Raw genomic sequence first — 21,119 nt, 5'->3', positions numbered from 1 at the left:
TGTGTTATACGCTGCGAGGTATATATCTGAGTGTGATGTGTGTGACAAGTGCCATTGCTTCCTCTGAGTGTTCATTGCCGTGTTGATGACTGCAGACCGATTCCCTTTCTTTTCATCCTTTTATATTTTCTCCTTTTGTTGGTATTTTTTGTATCTACTTTTCTGCGAAAGGAATATATGCCTAGTGTGTGTGTGTTAGTGTGTGTGTGTCAGTGTATGTGTGTGTGTGTGTGTGAGTGTTTGCGTGCATGCGTGTGCACGTGTGTGTGTGTGTGTGTGTGTGTGTGTGTACATACGTGCGTGCATGTGTGAGTGTGTGTGTGTATGCGTACGTATGTGCACGTGTGTGTTTGTGTGTATGTGTACGTATGTGTGTGCGTGTGTGTGTGTGTGAGTGTGTGTGTGCGTGTGTATGTTACTCAGTTTGTTGGTGTCGTGCATGTCTGTCGAGTCAACTTTATCCTTTACCAAACTGTGGCAACCTTTGTGCCAGCAGCAGTTTCCTGCTGGTATTAATGAAACACACAAGGAGCTACCAGTCATTGCTCTCACAAACTCAGCCATGATTTCTACAAATAGACAGACACCTGGGCTAACCGAGACAGGCTGGCACATGGCCACAGTACATGTTAACTTCAGACCTCACCTGCTAATCTATGGCCTATAGCTGGGGCCTGCATTGCTGTAGGTTCAGGTGTCTGTTTTACAGTCTATTTATTGTCATTGGCAATTATCTGTCTGCCAGTTTGGGGGGGGGGGGGGTATTGATACGATGCGTGTGTGTGTGTGAGTGTCTGGGAGGGGGGTGGGTGTTTGTGTGGGGGTGGGGTGGGGGTGTGTGTGTGTGTTTGTGGGTGTGTTTGTGTGTGTGTGTGTGTGTGGGGCCGCCTTTTCTAATGTTCTGTCCTTGAGAAAAAGCAACAAAGTCTGAGAGAGAGAGAGAGAGGGTGGGGGAGGTGGGTGGGTGAGATTTCTGTTTGACCGTACAAAAACTGAGTCATGTAGATTGATACTATAACCCCCCCGCGGGTTAGGGGGAGTCCCATATTGGTTGGGACAAGAAAGAATTTACCCGATGCTCCCCAGCATGTCGTAAGAGGCGACTAACGGATTCTGTTTCTCCTTTTACCCTTGTTAAGTGTTTCTTGTATAGAATATAGTCAATGTTTGTAAAGATTTTAGTCAAGCAGTATGTAAGAAATGTTAAGTCCTTTGTACTGGAAACTTGCATTCTCCCAGTATTACGTTACAAGCCCCTGGAGCAAATTTTTGATTAGTGCTTTTGTGAACAAGAAACAATTGACAAGTGCATGGCTCTATCCCATCTTCCCCCTGCCCCCGTCGCGATATAACCTTCGTGGTTGAAAACGACGTTAAACACCAAATAAAGAAAGAAAGAAAGATTGATACTACCAGCACAGCCCTTTTATTTCTCGATGGGTTAAAACCAGAACCATCTAACTGGATTTCCACCATTTTGAGAAATGGCCACTTGAAGATTTCAACCCCTTAAAACAAATAGTAAACACAGGATTGTAGCCCTCATATTTTACACACTTGACTTAGAGGTAACACTGGTCATGCACACTAGTAATCAATTTAATTGAACAACTTTTTCATATGCAAAAAAGGTATAATTTGTTCTGCTTCCAGAATACACTCCTGCTCTTTTCTCAGTTCTGGAGCTAGAAAAGCCCAGTGCACCATAGCTGCTTCTGACTTCCACACAGACCCCACTGTGGCCTGTGCTACAGCAGTCAGAAGCAGCCTCCTCACACATAGCATGTTCTGCTTCCAAGCAAAGCTTATACTGTACATTAGTTCAAATCGTTTTTCAAAGTTTATTACCGTCATAAACAAACAAATGTCAAGTCACTTGCAAAAATATCATCAAGGACTCATGTATTCATTCATTGTGTGGCCTAATGAACGCAACACGCATAAATAAAAATTAAATTGTCGGTACTTTTCATAGCGAAAAAAAACCACAACACACACACAAAACTCTCTCTGAAATCATTACACTTTTTTTTTTATTGTGTTTTTCAAGAAATCCCAACGGTAATCTTATGTTGTATCAGCTCATATCGTTTTGCGTTACGCACAAAAACTACAAACCCAATAACACTAACAACAAACCAAACGAACAAAGCAGCAAACAAGCAAGCAAACAAACGAATAAACACAAGGCTGAAGGCGCATTTTAACCACACAATGCAAATGGTAACAAAATCACGAGCTTTAGATCCTGACTGCATGCTCTGTTCATTATCAAGAAAACAAATAGGCATTCTTACCTTTTGTTGTACTTTCCTCTTCACAAAAATGTTGTGCAGAAAGGTCGAAATAAATAATACACATTTTGCACTTTTAACAGTCGACCTCCTGTACTGCTTTTGTCTTAGCCATTTGACCAGTTATTCCTGTGTAAAATTCATCTCTGAGTGTCTTCGCTTTTCGAACATAACTTTTTCCGTAGTCCCGGGTTGCAGAGTCTTTAAGTTCGGCTGAACTTCTTCTCATGAGGTATCACATAGGATGCTTCCTTCATCGATGACAGAATTTTCTTTGTTGGGGTTCCATAAACAGATGGAAGAGATGCTGTGGTAGTTTCACCTTAACCGGGAGCAGTGTCTGACATAATTTTATATACTACAAGCTGATGTGAATACACCTACAGGGTAACAGAAACTGTGGAAGCACACACAGGAGAAAGATGTACAGGAGTTGGGTAGCTTGATTCATTTTTGAGGGGTGGAATCACAATCAGCAAGTATTGGAGTTGATGCATGACTCGAACAGGAGGATAACCCCCATTCACCATGTTCTCAAAAGGATCTTCGATTGAAGAAACAGCACAATCATCATATTTTGGGGTAGATTTTGCCAATGGAGACGCATCAAAGTCATCAGGTTTCACTTTTAGCATTGGCAGAAAGGAGATTATGCAACCGTAATCCGTGAATCCGAAGGACAGTCTCCTGAAATGCATGGTGCTTCTTACTTGCCTGGACGGCCTGATTCATCTCCTTTCAAACAGCGTCTGCAAAAGACATGGATACTATGAATGTTATCTCCTTTGAACAGGCAATTACTACATGTACTTCTATTTTAAAATTATTAACCGATAGTTTAAAAAAAAGGTAATTGCCTCCGTATTATCGCTTCTGCGTTAAAACTTTGGATAATTTTCGTGTTTCTATTCACACAAACAAATGAAACATTAGTACTTGATTACACTCTGACCACTCATGCTCATCAGTTTGACATTGTGATAACCTCTGAATAACAAAATATATTAGAGTCAATTAAACTGACAAAATCCATCAACCAAATCATTCATTTATCCATCTTTACAAGCATACACAAATACTGTAAACACTCACTTACATTTTTTAATTTTTTAACAAACACTAAAGAGCTGCATGGATACACTACAACATTAAGGCATGAGCACATGCACACACCGTCACACACAAACACACACTGACATAAACAAACACACACTCGCGCAAGAACATTCACGCTGAAACAAACACATTTACCTGCCTGTGTTTTACAATTAGGAAAACAAAACACAAAAAGCTAGGAATCAGTTTGCAGATACAGGATTTAGACTGAATCAGAAGGTTAATCCCCTATATATTTTAAAAAGGAATCTGAATTTCAGCTTTTATGGTCTGTTCAAATGGGGAAAAAACATAATACATGAAGATACTCACTTGAATCTGTGTCCTGACTCGAGCAACAGCCAAATTGACTGTACAGCAGATGTAAAAATGGCAGAGAGCTGTTCTCTGTTCAAGTGTTTTCAGAAAGTGGACCATCCTTTTGTCAGTTTAGCACACCCCCCCCCCCACCCCACCCCACCCCCTTGCACCCACTTTACCACCAACCCCCCTCCCCGGCCCCGACCCCCTTATTACCACCCTCCTCCCTCAATATCAAGGGACTGCAATCTTTCCTAATTCATTCTTCATACACTCTTTATCACAGGAAAGTTAATTGTGTTTAAACCCTGTACATCCGGAGTCAGGAATTCGGATACTGACACTTGACAGGTGTCACTGACCTGTTTTAGTTCCCACAGTCTATCAAATTCCTTTTTCTGTCGACAGCAGACTCTACTACTGCTAGTTACACTATTCTGTGTGCTGGAGGAAATCCTACACCACACAGAAAGGGTCAAGACCAGATACCACTACCGCGAATGTGCGCTTATCTGGCTGCGCTGAAAACAGGAAAAGTGACTGTGACACAGCAAGCAGAAGAGGTCAGGTGACGATGGCTGCATCTGGCTCGCAGTGAAACACTCCCCTTTTCCCACAGGCCTCAGTAGCAGAACAGACTAAATTGAACTTAGCACGTTCTGCTTCCAACCTGGATGGAGTTAGAGGGTTCTGCTTCCAAGATGAGCAGGAGAAATGCTTGGAGCCAGAACAAATTATGACTTATAAATACGCAATTATGCAAGATTTTCAAGAATCCTTCACAGAAAGTGAGAATCATGTTACCATAAGTCAAATAACTATAAAGTTGCAAAACATGTTATTTGGAGGTAATTGGTTCTGGTTTTAGCCCATCGTTCTAATCTGAGGAAACCAAGTGGGTTGAACAACCTGCCTTAGATTATTCTTGTCCTTAAACCCAGTGTCAGTTTCCACTTGTATCCTGAAGTCCTTTGAGGTAAATGCCTAGAGTCTCAAGTTGCTGCAATTTTACAAGCAAGCAGCTTGTATAAAGTCCCAGCAATATCAGTGGAGCACTATTGTGCGCACTGAGATATCTTCCATTGTTGTGCAGTGGAACCCCGCCTTTGAGGACTCCAAAACTATTAGAAATTCACGTGTTAAAGATGATCAAGGGAGTCTTTAAATGGGGGTTACATTTACAGAGGTTATGAACAGAAAGTCTGAGAAAGAGAGGGTCTTCAAAGGGGGTCTTAAAGTCTTAAGGTGGGGATCTTACAAGCGAGGGATTGAGTCTCTGCAGTGAAATATAGTCCAAGGAGAGGATACACTTAAATGTCTGAAGTAGAGCGGGACTTCATTTATTATTCTCTGTGTACACTTGAATGTCTGAAGTAGATCACTCTATTATTCTCTAGCCGTGTGACGCTGTCCGTCGCGATATAACCTTGAACGGTTGACAACGACGTTTAAACACCAAATAAAGAAAGAAAGAAGTGTGACGCTGTTTGCTTTGACAGGAGCTGTTTTATTCAGATGCCAATCACTGCTTATTTGAAACCTGAAATTGTCTTTGCTTTGTGTGGACAGATTTATGGGAATGTTGGTTTAAGGTCGAAGGTTAAGGTCATTTCTCAGGACAATGGATATCAAAGTTGCTGGGGGTATGGGGGAGATACTGAACTGAGATATGCGGGCTCTGCATTGCTGTACACAGACATTATATAGTCTGTGTTTGAATATGTGTGTGAATGTGAAGGGTAGAATTAAACTTACAGCTGTAATATAGGAAAAAAACCACACTTTCTCGGCATATGAAAGTATATAAACTTGAAAAAAGACTTAAGCGTTAGTCTCTCTATATAAATCTACATGTAGCTGTATGTATAAGCTCTTGCATAAAACGTGTAAATCGCACCATCATTGATTAGTTCAGTATTTGGTTTTATGTTATTATTCTGAGTTATGTGACAACTGCATGGGATACTAGTATAGTAGCATTTTGTAGTCAGTTAAATGCACTGTCCTTTAATCCCATATGGAAGCAGTGTAAGATTCACCATCTCAGATCTGGCCAAACTTTTACATGCGATGATCGATGTGTACCCATATTTGCCTCCATCTACTGAGGCTGATGGGGTCTATGTCGACCAAAAGAGTGGGATTTCCTGTAGGTGGAGTTCCTGGAGGGGGATTCCCTGTTATATAGGGAATCCCACAGGGTGGAGTTTTTCAATAAAACTTGCAAACCATACTCGAATTTCTAAGAAATATCAAAAAAGATTGAAAAACATCAAATTTTACCGATGTCGCCAAGCATCACGTGACTTTCAGCGATATCAGCGACACGCTACAAAAACTAAATCCTGTGGTATTCCCTGTATACAGGGAATCCCCCTCCAGGAACTCCACCTACAGGGAATCCCACTCTTTTGGTCGACATAGACCCCATCAGCCTGAGTGTGACACAAATTAATACACTTAAACACCATACAGAGCCTGGACGCTCTCTGTGCTGAGTGTCAATTTATGAATTAATTTGTTAACCCTGTTGATTAATATTATGATAAGTCACTTAATGCTTAGGAACAATTAGACAACAGAATTACACAGATTATTTTTTTTCTTTTTAGGATAAAAAAACAAGAAAGGTGTTTTAGTTGCTGGAACGTTGTTATTGACAAAATTACGTTGCAATCATGTAATAATGTGATTGTAACGTAATTTTGTCAATAACAACGTTCCAACAACTTACCTTTCTTGGTTTGTTTATTCTGTATTTTGAAATGTTGGCAGTCTCTTTGTTTTGGGAGTTTTTTAATTTTAATTTTTTATATTTTCTTTTTAGGCGTCCAAAGTATCTGTGCAATTAATAATACCCGGGTTTATAATATCAATAGATCAAGACATTTTTATTCTGCAAAGGAATTTGCTATCATGATGTTGAGTTTTGGTACGTATGCAAGTGGAGGGATTGGCCTTTAGCTTAACTTGGCTACAATCCTGGCTTTAGATCTGAGATGGGGATCGATCCACACTGGTTTCGTGGGAAGCACTATGCCTTAAAAGTACCATTATAATGATCTTGCCTCTCCCATTTAGTTATAATAATAGCAATTAGTAGTAATCACTTAGTACTAATTTGATTTTTTGTGGCTGCAGTGATACTTTCTATGAGTGTTCAAAGGATGGGGGGGGGGGGGGGGGGGGGGATTAATCATCCAAGTTTTCCTGGTTAGAGTGTATGAGCCAGGTATTTGAAGCGTGATCAAGGGAACAGAAAAAAACCCAGTGTAATTATTACAGATATTTGCTGAGTAAGTCATTTATTTGAGTTTTGTTTTCATTGAAGAATTTGTTCACACATTTATTTTGGTTTTGATAAGTAGGTGTTAACAATTTGTTTATTGTTTGTTGTCATGACAGCGGCCTCCATGGCAGGTATTTAGAAAGTGTTTATTCTCAGCTGTTTTCATTCAGTTTTCTTTCTCTTTGATTTTCTTCTTCTTTGTTTGGATTTTCACCAGTTACTCTGAGTGGATTTGAAGTGCTGCAAGGAAAAACCAAATTAGCTGCTGATTAGATGCCGACCCTTATATACCTCAAACTATACAGTTTTGTTTGTTTTTGATTTTGATTGTTTGTTGGTTTTTGTTTTTGATTATTGATTTTTTTATTTGACTTGAGTGAATTTGTTTGGATTATTAACATCTACATTGTCTTCCAGCTAATAACTGTAAAACCGTGCAGCTCCTGCATACATCCTGATTCTTATCTAAATTCTCAGTAATCCTCCAAAATCCCCGTTTCACCCCTCCCCACCCTTGTGGAGTCAAATTCTTTGTGTATACTAAATGTTTTGAATCCAAAATACCAACATAGTCTACTGCCAGTGATACGCTGAGTTCCTGACCAATAGGAACAGGTGTGACTTATGTTTGGTAACCAATTGTAAGCATGTTGTCATGGTTACTAAATGTTTAACTGCACTGAGCTTGGTTTTCATGTGTGATGCATTAGTTATGCAGTAGCCACAATTAAGAAAGGGTTCATTTATTTGACTGAAGTGATTAAGGTGATCATTGACATTGATTCAAGAAGAAATACATAAAAAGTAGTCATAAATATATATCTGCAGGCTTCAGCATGAAGCTATTAAACCCCTAAAACAATGTGCAATATCTTCTTCATGGTTGCAGTCTAAAAATAAGTGTGCGCTGTACTAGGCAACCATTTATTTTTTTTAAAAGTGCAGTTAAAATGACTGTACCGAAGGGTCCACTGATACAGTATTTTAAGAGGAAAACACTGGTTTGAAACTAACACAATCAAAGTACTGCAACAGATTCAATTTTTTTTATTAAGTTATGGTTGAACAGTAGATTAGTTTCTGCTTGAGTTGATAATTATAAGGTTTTGAAATATATAATTTATTATCCAAGCTTGCCAAGATTAGAGTAAAGGCTAGTGCTTTTTCTTGAGAATTTTTTGTTTTTTTGTAATACATGTATTTTATTTTGATTGATAATATTTTTAAAATGTAACTGTGATATATAAGCTTTGAAGTCGTTATAGCGTTGGACATTTAATGGTCTGCTGTTATCATAACGAGAGTTAGATTTTTTGGTTTTGTACAGTGGATACTAAAATGCCTATATATTTCTGGAGGATCTTAATTAATCTTTTTCTTTATTTTCTTTATTATTTTGTTGTTGTTTAGTATAACGATAATTATCATTCATTTAACAAGGGAGTTAACACATGATAGCCAAATACACAAGAAGAAATTAATGTTTACCCGTAACAGTACATGTACTCATAATGGTATATATAAATTATCATTTTGATAACGAGGTAACGATGTAGGCCAAGTGGTTCATTGCACTAAAACGCCTCCATATAATGGATAGCGCTATCAAGTCATAAAACATAAGAGTTAAATTCTAGTTTGATTCAGTAAATCATTCAATTCAGATACATTTTTCATGGAAGAAAAACCGGCACGGTTGGCCTAGTGGTAAGGCGTCCGCCCCGTGATCGGGAGGTCGTGGGTTCGAACCCCGGCCGGGTCATACCTAAGACTTTAAAATTGGCAATCTTAGGTGGCTGCTCCGCCTGGCGTCTGGCATTATGGGGTTAGTGCTAGGACTGGTTGGTCCGGTGTCAGAATAATGTGACTGGGTGAGACATGAAGCCTGCTGTGCTGCGACTTCTGTCTTGTGTGTGGCGCACGTTAAATGTCAAAGCAGCACCGCCCTGATATGGCCCTTCGTGGTCGGCTGGGCGTTAAGCAAACAAACAAACAAAAATCATGGAAGAAAAACAGAGTCAACTGGAAGCTTTTGAGTAAAGCACAGACTGGGACAGTGTGACTGAGATTTGTTGTAAAGTTTAAAAAAATTCTTCTTGGCACACATGCAACTTTGCAGTGATTAATTGCTAATTAAAATAACGTTATTTTTGTGTTACATTTCAGTACTTCTGCATATGACACACATTTGCTGATAAAGTCCCTGGGCTACCATTGTGGTGCAATTGCAATCCACTGATGTATAGGTTACTAAATGCTGATTTATTTTGATACAGTACTGGCAATCCATGCTGAATCAATACATTTCTTGAGAAACTTGCTGTCTAATTGCACCTGAAAAGTGAAGCTTATATAAGTTAAAATTCGGAAGCCAAATGTAAAACAAGAGGCGAAGCCTTCAAGGCTCACGCAAGAAATCGACAAACAGTAACACAAACTCAATCACTCCGTCACACATACACACACACACACACACACACACACACACACACACACACACACACACACACACACACACACACACACACACACACACAGTAAGCATAGGTGAAACTGTGCAAGAAAGCGAGACACTAGATCTGCCAACTAGTCTCGGCCCGCTCACAATAACAATGACCGAGACTTTCAGTAATTCCTTCGCGTGACGTCTAACCCTCTTACGTCATAATGTGACGTCTTCAAATGTTAAAGTTTCTATCACACACGTCAAACACTTTTGACCGAGACGTAATCTTCTTATGCGAGCTTTATCCATAGACTCAGAAATGTTAAAGTTTCTATCACACACACACACACACGCACGCACGCACGCACAGACAGACAAAAGTTAGCATCGCATAGGCTACACTTACGTGAGCCAATTATAATAATACAGATTATGTCAGAGAGAATTTAAATGTTAAAAAAAAAAAAAAAAAAAAAAATCTGAAGTGTGAATGAACAATTCAGGGCACAATTAGCTTGAGACATTGGACCAATATCTGAGAACATTTAAAGCTTTATTTTTCAGTGGTTTTAGCTCTTGAGGGTTAAACCTCGCAGGTGTGTCATAGATATGATATTATTACTAATATGATAAAAACGTTGACCACAGCAATGAAGAATTAAATCAATGATTGTAGAGCTAATTTGTCTGTAAAGAATAAAATCAATGATTGTAGAGCTAATTTGTCTGTGAAGAATTAAATCAATGATTGTGGAGCTAATTTGTCCGTGAAGAAATAAATCAATGATTGTAGAGCTAATTTGTCTGTGAAGAATTAAATCAATGATTGTAGAGATAATTTGTCCGTGAAGAATTAAATCAATGATTGTAGAGCTAATTTGTCTGTGAAGAATTAAATCAATGATTGTAGAGCTAATTTGTCTGTGAAGAATTAAATCAATGATTGGAGAGCTAATTTGTCTGTAAAAATGTTAGTTGAAGATGAGGTATAAAGTAACAGTACTAATTAATGCAATATGTGACCCTCCACCACGAAATGAGTCGCATGTCACCTTGGCATGATTTTCATATTTTTACATTTTCCTACAGAGTTTTTTATGCTCTATCCAGTGGTGAAAACCGTTTTAGAAAAGAGCGAAAACTCTTTGAGTTATTAAAGCCTGTGACCAAGGTGACCCTCACACTGTTACCATACACTCCCCGGACTTATATTAAGCCTAGCGCAGAACCGCGCGAGGTGACATGCGACTCATTTCGTGGTGGAGGGTCACATATTGGAACACTGATTGACTTCTACAGTTGACTTTGATTTGCAATTACTACAGTAGTGATCAGCTTGTTTTGCTTTCACAATAGTGTTTTATGCATTTCATTGTTTTTGCACAATCACCAAGGTAGAAGAGGGAATATCAATGCAACATTTATTGAACATCGACTTTATTCAGTCAACAGTTCTGCATTTAGTTCTTGTATTTTGAACGATCTGTCTTATTATTGGCAATTTTTGCAGATGTGGGACTTTCCAGTCTGTTTTAATGTTATCACAGCAGAGTTCAACAACTAAACTCATCAATATATAGTTTCTTCAGCAGAACTGGAATCAATGACCTTAAAGTTTCTTGAAATATGCCGGCCCCTAAGTTCGCTTATACCCCCACACAGCCTGTTTTAATGTTATCATAGCAATTCTAGTTCAACAACTAAACTCATCAATATATTTTAAGTTTCTTCAGCATAACTGGAATCAATGGCATTTTGGACGTTTTTTGAAATATGCCAGTCCCTTGTTTACTTATACCTCCACCCAGTGTGTTTTAATGTTATTACAGCAATTCTAGTTCAACAACTAAACTCATCAATATAAGTTTCTTCAGCAGAACTGGAATCCATGACCTTTTGGACGTGTTTTGAAATATGCCGGTCTCTGGTCCACTTATACCTCCTCCCCCACAGCCCATGCAGTTCCAAGTCAATAAGTCAATAAATAAGACCTGAGATTTTGTACCGAGTAGATGTGTGATGCTCTTGCTTGGGGCTCTAGCCCGGTTGAAGGCTCATAGCTGGTCATTAGGAGCCAGCTGAAATTGCCACTCTTTGCTCTTGACCCTATAGTCTCAGCTTTCCGCGTTTCCACGGCAACAATTCTGGAGCCTCATAACTTCTTCGCGATACCTGGCTATATGTACGTGTTATGTGTTTGAAGTGGCTGAGGGTGTACGTGTGGGCTTGTAACTTTTAGAACTCAGCTGTTGTTAGACAGAGCGAGAAAAGAGAAAAGTCAATAGCGCTGTTTGTTTGAACTATACTTTGCACCAGTGTGTGAGTTTGAAGTGCTGGTTGAATAATTGCTGGAGAGATGATTTATTGCTCTTGGTCTTGTTGTTTTTCCTTTTGACAGTTGTAGACATCCTTTCCATGCTATGAGAGTTTTGGACTAGAATTGAGAGAATAAATTGAATATTATTTTATTTTCCTTTTTTCATTAACTTGAGTTGTCTTTATTATTCTTGTTTGACTATTAAGGTGTATGTTAAGCGGAATAGTTGGTTCAGGAAAGGGGACATAATTATAATAATTATGTAATGTCTATTGTTAGTAGCCTGCTAAAAATGCTTTTCGGATGAAATGCATGAAGTGTGCTAATGCACACGAATGCTACCACAAACAAACACATACACACACACACACACACACACACACACACACACACACACACACACTCACAGCCCTTGTGCCCCCCCCCCCCACACCTCCCACCACCACCTGTACCACCCCCCTCGAAATACTTCCCCAATACTTATAATCTCCACATACTCCATATCAATTTTCCTAATCCACAGAACATCCAATTCACCCGCCACCCATGAAGGGCGACCCTTTCAAGATCGACTTTCCCGAAGACCTGGGCTGCGTGCTGAGGATGGACGAGGGGATGTTCCGCGTGTATCGTTCGCAGGAGGACATGGACAAGGGGGTGCAACTGGACTGGGTTTACCCTGACTTGCAGAACTTCCTCAAGGATCACGCTTTGCTGCAGGCCTTCATTGCTGACGGTCCTTTGTGAGCTATTAAGAACAATGTGTTTGGGTTTTGTGTGTGTGTGTGTGTGTCTGTGTGTGTGTGTGTGTGTGTGTGTGTGTTTCCTCAAGGTTCAGGCGTTGCTGCAGGCCTTCATTGCTGACGGTCCTTTGTGAGCTATTAAGAAAACAGTTGTGTGTGTGGGTGGGTGGTTGTGTGTGTTGGTGGGTGTTTGTGTGTGTGTGTGTGTGTGTGTGTGTGTGGTTGTGTGTGTGATGTGTGTGTGTTTCCCCAAGGATCACGCGTTGCTGCAGGCCTTAATTGCTGAAGGTCCTGTGTGAGCTATTAAGAAGACAGTTGTGTGTGTGTGTGTGTGTGTGTGTGTATATGTGTGTGTGTGTGTGTGTGTGTGTGAAGTGGGGCGGGTCGTCTGTGTGTGTGTGTTTCCCCAAGGATCACAAGTTGCTGCAGGCCTTCATTGCTGATGGTCCTGTGTGAGCTATTAAGAAGAAAGATGATTACCTCTCCTGGAGACAATTTTCTCAGATTTGGTCTATTGTTATACATGTACAGAACATGGCATTTTATGATTATTTAATTTAATTTTTCAACTAATTTCTTTTGGAAGTCAGGGAGTTAATTTTGTTGCATTCTTCTTGTTGCTGACAGTTGTGGTGGTTGTGGTTGTTTGTGTGTCGACAGGAAGTCGTTCTGCTATCGGCGCCTGTGTTACCTGTCTTCCAAGTTCCAGCTGCACATCTTGCTGAACGAGCTCAAAGAGTCGGCCGAGCAGAAAGAGGTCCCGCACAGAGACTTCTACAACATCCGCAAGGTACCACATGTTACACTTTTCTTCTCTCTATGTCTGCTCTGTGTGTGTGTGTGTGTGTGTGTGTGTGTGTGTGTGTGTGTGTGTGTGTGTGTGTACGTACATATGTATGTGTGTGTGTGTACGTACATATGTGTGTGTGTGTGTGTTTACTTTATTTGTATTATTATTGGTAAAGTACGCTTGTTTTTGTGTGTATCTGTTTCATACAAGTTTTGCTCGGGGGCTGGTGTATTTTGGTAGATTGTTTTCTGGTAAGCAAATCTTCTTCTTTTCAAGCAAATAATAACCATTGTTCTAATGATGTAAATTTGTTCCCAAAACATGAATTTGAGGTCTTTGATAAAACCAGCAGACTGCACAGCAAACCTTCCCCTCCACAGTGGAACCCCCCTTTTAAGACCTTCAAAAATCGGAGAAATTGAGGTCATAAAAACGAGGCAGTCTTAAATTAGGGGTAATTTTACAGAGGTTTTGAACAGAAAATCTGAGAAAGCAATGTTACAAAGCGGGGAGGTCTTAAATTGGTGGGGGGGGGGGGGGGGGTATTTAAAGGGGAGTTTCACTATACCAAGCCTCAGGCACTGCTTAAAGTGTTTTGTCCGTAACTGAGAGATCAGTTGTGTGACAGACCGGCACGGTTGGCCTAGTGGTAAGGCGTCCGGCCCGTGATCGGGAGGTCGTGGGTTCGAACCCCGGCCGGGTCATACCTAAGACTTTAAAATTGACAATCTAGTGGCTGCTCCGCCTGGCGTCTGGCATTATGGGATTAGTGCTAGGACTGGTTGGTCCGGTGTCAGAATAATGTGACTGGGTGAGACACGAAGCCTGTGCTACGACTTCTGTCTTGTGTGTGGCGCACGTTATATGTCAAAGCAGCACCGCCCTGATATGGCCCTTCGTGGTCGGCTGGGCGTTAAGCAAACAAAAAAAACAAAAAAAATTGTGTGACATGAAGGAAGGGTTTGCCCATTGACCCAGCAGTGCATGAGGCTTGGTAGAGGAGGTAACACACTGTTAGTATAGTCATTATGAAGACATAATAGACCAACTCACTGTTAGTATAGTCAGTATGAAGACATAATAGACCAACTGTTAGTATAGTCATTATGAAGACATAATAGACCAACTCGCTGTTAGTATAGTCATTATGAAGACATAATAGACCAACTCGCTGTTAGTATAGTCATTATGAAGACATAATAGACCAACTGTTAGTATAGTCATTATGAAGACATAATAGACCAACTCGCTGTTAGTATAGTCATTATGAAGACATAATAGACCAACTGTTAGTATAGTCATTATAAAGACATAATAGACCAACTCGCTGTTAGTATAGTCATTATGAAGACATACTAGACCAACTGTTAGTATAGTCATTATGAAGACATAATAGACCAACTGTTAGTATAGTCATTATGAAGACATACTAGACCAACTGTTAGTATAGTCATTATGAAGACATAATAGACCAACTCGCTGTTAGTATAGTCATTATGAAGACATAATAGACCAACTCGCTGTTAGTATAGTCATTATAAAGACATACTAGACCAACTGTTAGTATAGTCATTATGAAGACATAATAGACCAACTCGCTGTTAGTATAGTCATTATGAAGACATAATAGACCAACTGTTAGTATAGTCATTATGAAGACATAATAGACCAACTCGCTGTTAGTATAGTCATTATGAAGACATAATAGACCAACTCACTGTTAGTATAGTCATTATGAAGACATAATAGACCAACTCACTGTTAGTATAGTCATTATGAAGACATAATAGACCAACTCGCTGTTAGTATAGTCATTATGAAGACATAATAGACCAACTCACTGTTAGTATAGTCATTATGAAGACGTAATAGACCAACTCGCTGTTAGTATAGTCATTATGAAGACATAATAGACCAACTCACTGTTAGTATAGTCATTATGAAGACATAATAGACCTACTCACTGTTAGTATAGTCATTATGAAGACATAATAGACCAACTCACTGTTAGTATAGTCAGTATGAAGACATAATAGACCAACTCGCTGTTAGTATAGTCAGTATGAAGACATAATAGACCGACTCGCTGTTAGTATAGTCAGTATGAAGACATAATAGACCGACTCGCTGTTAGTATAGTCAGTATGAAGACATAATAGACCAACTCACTGTTAGTATAGTCAGTATGAAGACATAATAGACCAACTGTTAGTATAGTCATTATGAAGACATAATAGACCAACTCACTGTTAGTATAGTCATTATGAAGACATAATAGACCAACTCACTGTTAGTATAGTCATTATGAAGACATAATAGACCAACTCGCTGTTAGTATAGTCATTATGAAGACATAATAGACCAACTGTTAGTATAGTCATTATGAAGACATAATAGACCAACTCGCTGTTAGTATAGTCATTATGAAGACATAATAGACCAACTCGGGTTAGTATGGGTTGTGAAGAGGGAATTCATATAATACTCTTAACTTGCCTTCACAGGGATTGCCAAATCTCAAAATGTTTACTCGCCAGCTGGGGAGTAAATTCAAGAAAGTCGCTAGCCCGGCAGAAATGTCACTGGCCCGGTACATACCACAGTTGATCTGCAGTGTTTATATGGTTTAAAAACTAGATATTAAAACCAAAAGTGTTGCATTTGATCAGAATTTTGACGGGCCAGCCGGGCGAGTTGCCAGGCAGTTTCTACTAGCACGGCGGATTTTTTAACCGCCCCTGGCTGGACAATTTGGCCATCCCTCCTTTAGTGAGTTGAACTTTCCCGCCTGACATTATAAGTTAGTCACCAGCAAGGGGTGTGCCTGAAACACATGGACAAGGAGCACGTGTAGAGAGCTTGCCTCACTAAAACTGCAAGAGTATTGACTCTTCCACATCAACCCATTACAAACCGGACAGGGTTATTTGTGAGTTCGTCTTTTAGCATCCACGTGGCAAACTTTATTTACCCCGCATGAAAGCAAGGTTTTTGAAATAAAGGGTCTGTTTGAAATGAACTACACAAGGGTTTTTATATTTGCTGGTTGTTGTTTTTTTCCCAGCGTGTGTGTGGTGTTTTTTTCCATCCATAAAATGCTCTTTTGTTTTCCAGAGATGGGCACCAGAAAAAAAACTAAACTTGCAGAGCAAAATCTGAAGTACCTATTCCAAAAATATTCTTAAAGCAAACTTTTCACTTGTCACCATGACTGTTCAGTTGCTAAATTACTTCACAGGCATGAGACCGTTATTTCATTTCCAAATCTGTTGAGATCCCAAGATTGAAGAATTTAGATATTTTTTTCTCACATATTGTTGAGGGGGCGTATTTTCAGACTAAATTTGTTTTGTTAAATCTCATGCCTGGTTTGTTCTGTTGCAAGAAAACATCTCTGCAGATCAGTGCCCATCTCTGTTCTATAGACATAGTGATGTAGGTGTACTTTCTCAGTCAAATAATCCTTTGCCTCCAATGTAAGTCTTGTTAATTTAAAAAAAATATCACGAAGTAAGCACTGCAAACTTTCTGACAGTTATAAACGCTAAACCCTTGCAGGTAGCTGGTACAATCAGGGACATGCGTCACAGGAAGCAGTGTGATTGGCGGGTGTTTGTTTCCGAGATGAACGTGTGGGTTTGGGTGCGGGCAATATTGAGCGCTCCGAGAGGCAAAGGGTTAAGACTGGTTTGTTACGACATGACAATGGAACATTAGGGACAGAACTCAGTGTGAACAAGGGACAGAACTCAGTGTGAACAAGGGACAGAACTCAGTGTGCTAACATGTCTTGTCTGTTGTGTAGCTGAAGGGGTCGTCCCAAAGAAAAGTGCAACACAGGGATTTTTACAATATTCACAAGGTCGGACGCAAGTTGAGCTTTTTGATTGTTGATTGTTCTTGATACCTTGTTTCTGTATTGTGGCAGGTAGTCCGTGTGGATGTTGTACCTCTGTTTTTGAAGCAAGGTCAGGGTGTAGTGTTGATCCCAGACCTCCGTCTCCCGTCATTGTTTTGGGTCTAGTGCTGAATTGGCCCCAGGCCGATCAAACTTCCAATAGTGTCATTGCTTTGGCCCCAGGCCCATCAAACTTCCACTAGTTTTATTGGTTTGGCCCCAGGCCCATCAAACGTCCAATAGTTTCATTGCTTTGGCCCCAGGCCCATCAAACTTCCAATAGTTTCATTGCTTTGGCCCCAGGCCCATCAAACTTCCAATAGTTTTATTGCTTTGGCCCCAGGCCCATCAAACGTCCGATAGTTTCATTGCTTTGGCCCCAGGCCCATCAAATGTCCAATAGTTTCATTGCTTCCAGGCCCAACAAATGTCCAATAGAACATTACTTCCAGGCCCAACAAACGTCCAATAGTTTCATTGCTTTGGCCCTAGGCCCATCAAACTTTCAATGGTTTCATTGCTGTAGCCTCAGGCCCATTAAACGTCCATTAGTTTCTTTGCTTTGGCCCCAGGCCCATCAAACGTCCGATAGTTTCATTGCTTTGGCCCCAGGCCCATCAAACGTCCAATAGCTTCATTGCTTTGGCCCCAGGCCCATCAAACTTCTCGATAGTTTCATTGCTTTGGCCCCAGGCCCATCAAACGTCCGATAGTTTCACTGCTTTGGCCCCAGGCCCATCAAACGTCCCGATAGTTTCATTGCTTTGGCCCCAGGCCCATCAAACGTCCGATTAAGTTTCATTGCTTTGGCCCCAGGCCCATCAAACTTCCAATAGTTTCATTGCTTTGGCCCCAGGCCCATCAAACTTCCAATAGTTTCATTGCTTTGGCCCCAGGCCCATCAAACTTCCGATAGCTTTAACATGTAGGATGTCTTCTGACAAAGCAATTGTTTTCGGCCAGGAAATTTTGACGGATATATATATATTTTTAATTCAGTTCTAACTGACCTATTGTCATATGTGTCGAGGAACAACACAGTTTTCCACTTAGTCTCATACCAAAAGTCAACAGCTAACCAACTTTTTTCTGTACAGGGTGGGACTTTTTGTACGAAGACAGGCGCAGTGGTGTGGTGGTAAGACGTCGGCCTCCTAATCGGCAGGTCGTGAGTTCGAATCCCGGTCGCTGCCGCCTGGTGGGTTAAGAGTGGAGATGTTTCCGATCTCCCAGGTCAACTTATGTGCAGACCTGCTAGTGACTTAACCCCCTTCGTGTGTACATGCAAGCACAAGACCAAGTGCGCACGGAAAAGATCCTGTAATCCATGTCGGAGTTCGGTGGGTTATGGAAACACGAAAATACCCAGCATGCCTACTCAACGAAAGCGGAGTGAAGCTGACTATGCTCTCAGAGTATAGTGTGGGGAACCTAAATGGGCAAATGAGCTCACACGTAACCAGACAATTCTGGAACGCTGAAGAAGAAGAAGAAGTACGAAGAGAAATTGTAACCGACGCTGTAAGTGTTGGACAGCCAGAGTGGCGTTGTGGGTCAGTGTTGGACAGCCAGAGTGGCGTTGTGGTTCAGTGTTGGAGAGCCAGAGTGGCGTTGTGGGTCAGTGTTGGACAGCCAGAGTGGCGTTGTGGTTCAGGAGTGCTTACCTCTCACGCTGGTGGGTGGGATCGACCCCCATTCAGGGCCAATACAAATACCTGATTTTTCTGAGCATTCTCCATTCCACCCAGCTGGAATAGGGTACCCGAACCTATTTGAGGCTCGGGAAGGTGAAGGCAGCGAGGGAGAGGAGTTCGGCACCACCCTCATAAAAGTTCACATCTCGAACATCTTGCTTCCCTACGATCAAATAATATGGTGCAGTGGAACCCCCTCATTTAAGACTCCCTCCTTGTTAAGACTCCCTCCTTGTTAAGACTCCCTCCTTGTTAAGACTCCCTCCTTGTTAAGACTCCTCCCTTGTTAAGACTCCCTCCTTGTTCAGACTCCCTCCTTGTTAAGACTCCCTCCTTGTTAAGACTCCCTCCTTGTTAAGACTCCCTCCTTGTTAAGACTCCCTCCTTGTTAAGACTCCCTCCTTGTTAAGGCTCCCTCCTTGTTAAGACTCCCACCTTGTTAAGACTCCCTCCTTGTTAAGGCTCCCTCCTTGTTAAGACTCCCTCCTTGTTAAGGCTCCCTCCATGTTAAGACTCCCTCCTTGTTAAGACTCCCTCCTTGTTAAGACTCCCTCCTTGTTAAGACTCCCTCCTTGTTAAGACTCCCTCCTTGTTAAGACTCCCTCCTTGTTAAGACTCCCTCCTTGTTAAGGCTCCCTCCTTGTTAAGGCTCCCTCCTTGTTAAGGCTCCCTCCTTGTTAAGGCTCCCTCCTTGTTAAGACTCCCCCCTTGTGAAGACTCCCTCCTTGTTAAGGCTCCCTCCTTTGACTCCCTCCTTGTTCAGGCTCCCCCCCTTGTTAAGACTCCCACCTTGTTAAGGCTCCCTCCTTGTTAAGACTCCCTCCTTGTTAAGACTCCCACCTTGTTAAGACTCCCTCCTTGTTAAGGCTCCCTCCTTGTTAAGACTCCCCCTTGTTAAGACTCCTCCCTTGTTAAGACTCCCTCCTTGTTAAGACTCTCTCCTTGTTAAGACTCCCTCCTTGTTAAGACTCCCCCCTTGTTAAGACTCCCTCCTTGTTAAGACTCCCACCTTGTTAAGACTCCCTCCTTGTTAAGACTCCCTCCTTGTTAAGACTCCCTCCTTGTTAAGACCCCCTCCTTGTTAAGACTCCCTCCATGTTAAGACTCCCTCCTTGTTAAGACTCCCTCCTTGTTAAGGCTCCCTCCTTGTTAAGGCTCCCTCCTTGTTAAGACTCCCTCCTTGTTAAGACTCCATCCTTGTTAAGACTCCATCATTGTTGAGACTCCCTCCTTGTTAAGACTCCCTCCTTGTTAAGACTCCCTCCTTGTTAAGACCTGATTTTCACAGGTCACGGGAGGTCTTACAAGGGGGGTTCTGTAATGGGAATACCTTTACCTTCTTCTTCTTCTTCTGCGTTCGTGGGCTGAAACTCCCACGTACACTCGTGTTTTTGCACGAGTGGAATTTTACGTGTATGACCGTTTTTACCCCGCCATTAAGGCAGCCATATGCCGCTTTCGGAGGAAGCATGCTGGGTATTTTCGTGTTTCCAAAACCCACCGAACTCTGACATGGATTACAGGATCGATTCCGTGCGCACTTGGTCTTGTGCTTGCGTGTACACACGAAGGGGGATAAGCCACCAGCAGGTCTGCACATAAGTTGACCTGGGAGATCGGAAAAATCTCCACACTTAACCCAGCAGGCGGCCGTGGCCGGGATTCCAACCCTCGACCTTCCGATTAAGAGGCCGACGTCTTACCACCCCGCCACAGCGCCCGTCCAATGGGAATACCTTTACCTTCACCTTTTACGATTGTTCATCAGCAAAGCTTATTCATAAACATGCAAGTACCAACTCTACACAGGAAGCAGCCTGGCTGTTGATTGTTGATATGTGTCTCGGTGGATCTCATGTACAAGGCTGGCCACATCCATGGGTGGGATTCTACCAGTATATGCCGGTAATCCTGATTCGTAATGTCTGTGGTGACTTTTTTTTTTTTCAATGATACAAATCCTTCAGCGTCTGGGAGCCCCCCGACCCCCCCCCCCCCCTTAAAATTGTTCAGGATTCATGACACTTTTCAGTCCCCCATGCAGATGTGAGATGATAACGAGAATTGTTTAGATTAGAAGAAGCGTGCCTTGCAGTTGCATTGTTGGTCGCTGTTTGTGTGTTAACATCATTGCTCTTCAGTTGTTGCAGTTGCATGCTTGGTTTAGTTTTTTTCTGTACTGAGCTGGTGCATTCCTTGCTTCTACATTCTTTCAATTTAAGTTTTGACTGA

General features: G+C 41.3%; 1 protein-coding gene across 8 annotated transcripts in view; it reads left to right on the top strand.

Annotated features, from left to right (window-relative positions):
- LOC138974046 (AMP deaminase 2-like) overlaps positions 1-21,119 on the top strand; it is an 87,291-nt gene that overhangs the window by 49,485 nt on the left and 16,687 nt on the right. For 6 of the 8 annotated variants that reach the window (XM_070346755.1, XM_070346759.1, XM_070346753.1 and 3 more), the window contains 4 exons: positions 7,116-7,130; positions 12,286-12,505; positions 13,166-13,295; positions 17,101-17,157. In XM_070346755.1, the coding sequence (XP_070202856.1) occupies positions 7,116-7,130; positions 12,286-12,505; positions 13,166-13,295; positions 17,101-17,157 (422 nt within the window). The remainder of the gene's footprint in view (positions 1-7,115; positions 7,131-12,285; positions 12,506-13,165; positions 13,296-17,100; positions 17,158-21,119) is intronic. The other 2 variants (XM_070346754.1, XM_070346758.1) reach the window with 2 other exon arrangements.

This window comes from Littorina saxatilis, linkage group LG8 (genome assembly GCF_037325665.1).
Source record: "Littorina saxatilis isolate snail1 linkage group LG8, US_GU_Lsax_2.0, whole genome shotgun sequence".
NCBI lineage: Eukaryota > Metazoa > Mollusca > Gastropoda > Littorinimorpha > Littorinidae > Littorina > Littorina saxatilis.
Note: the sequence above shows the minus strand (reverse complement) of the source record. Positions and strands in the feature narration are given on the sequence as shown.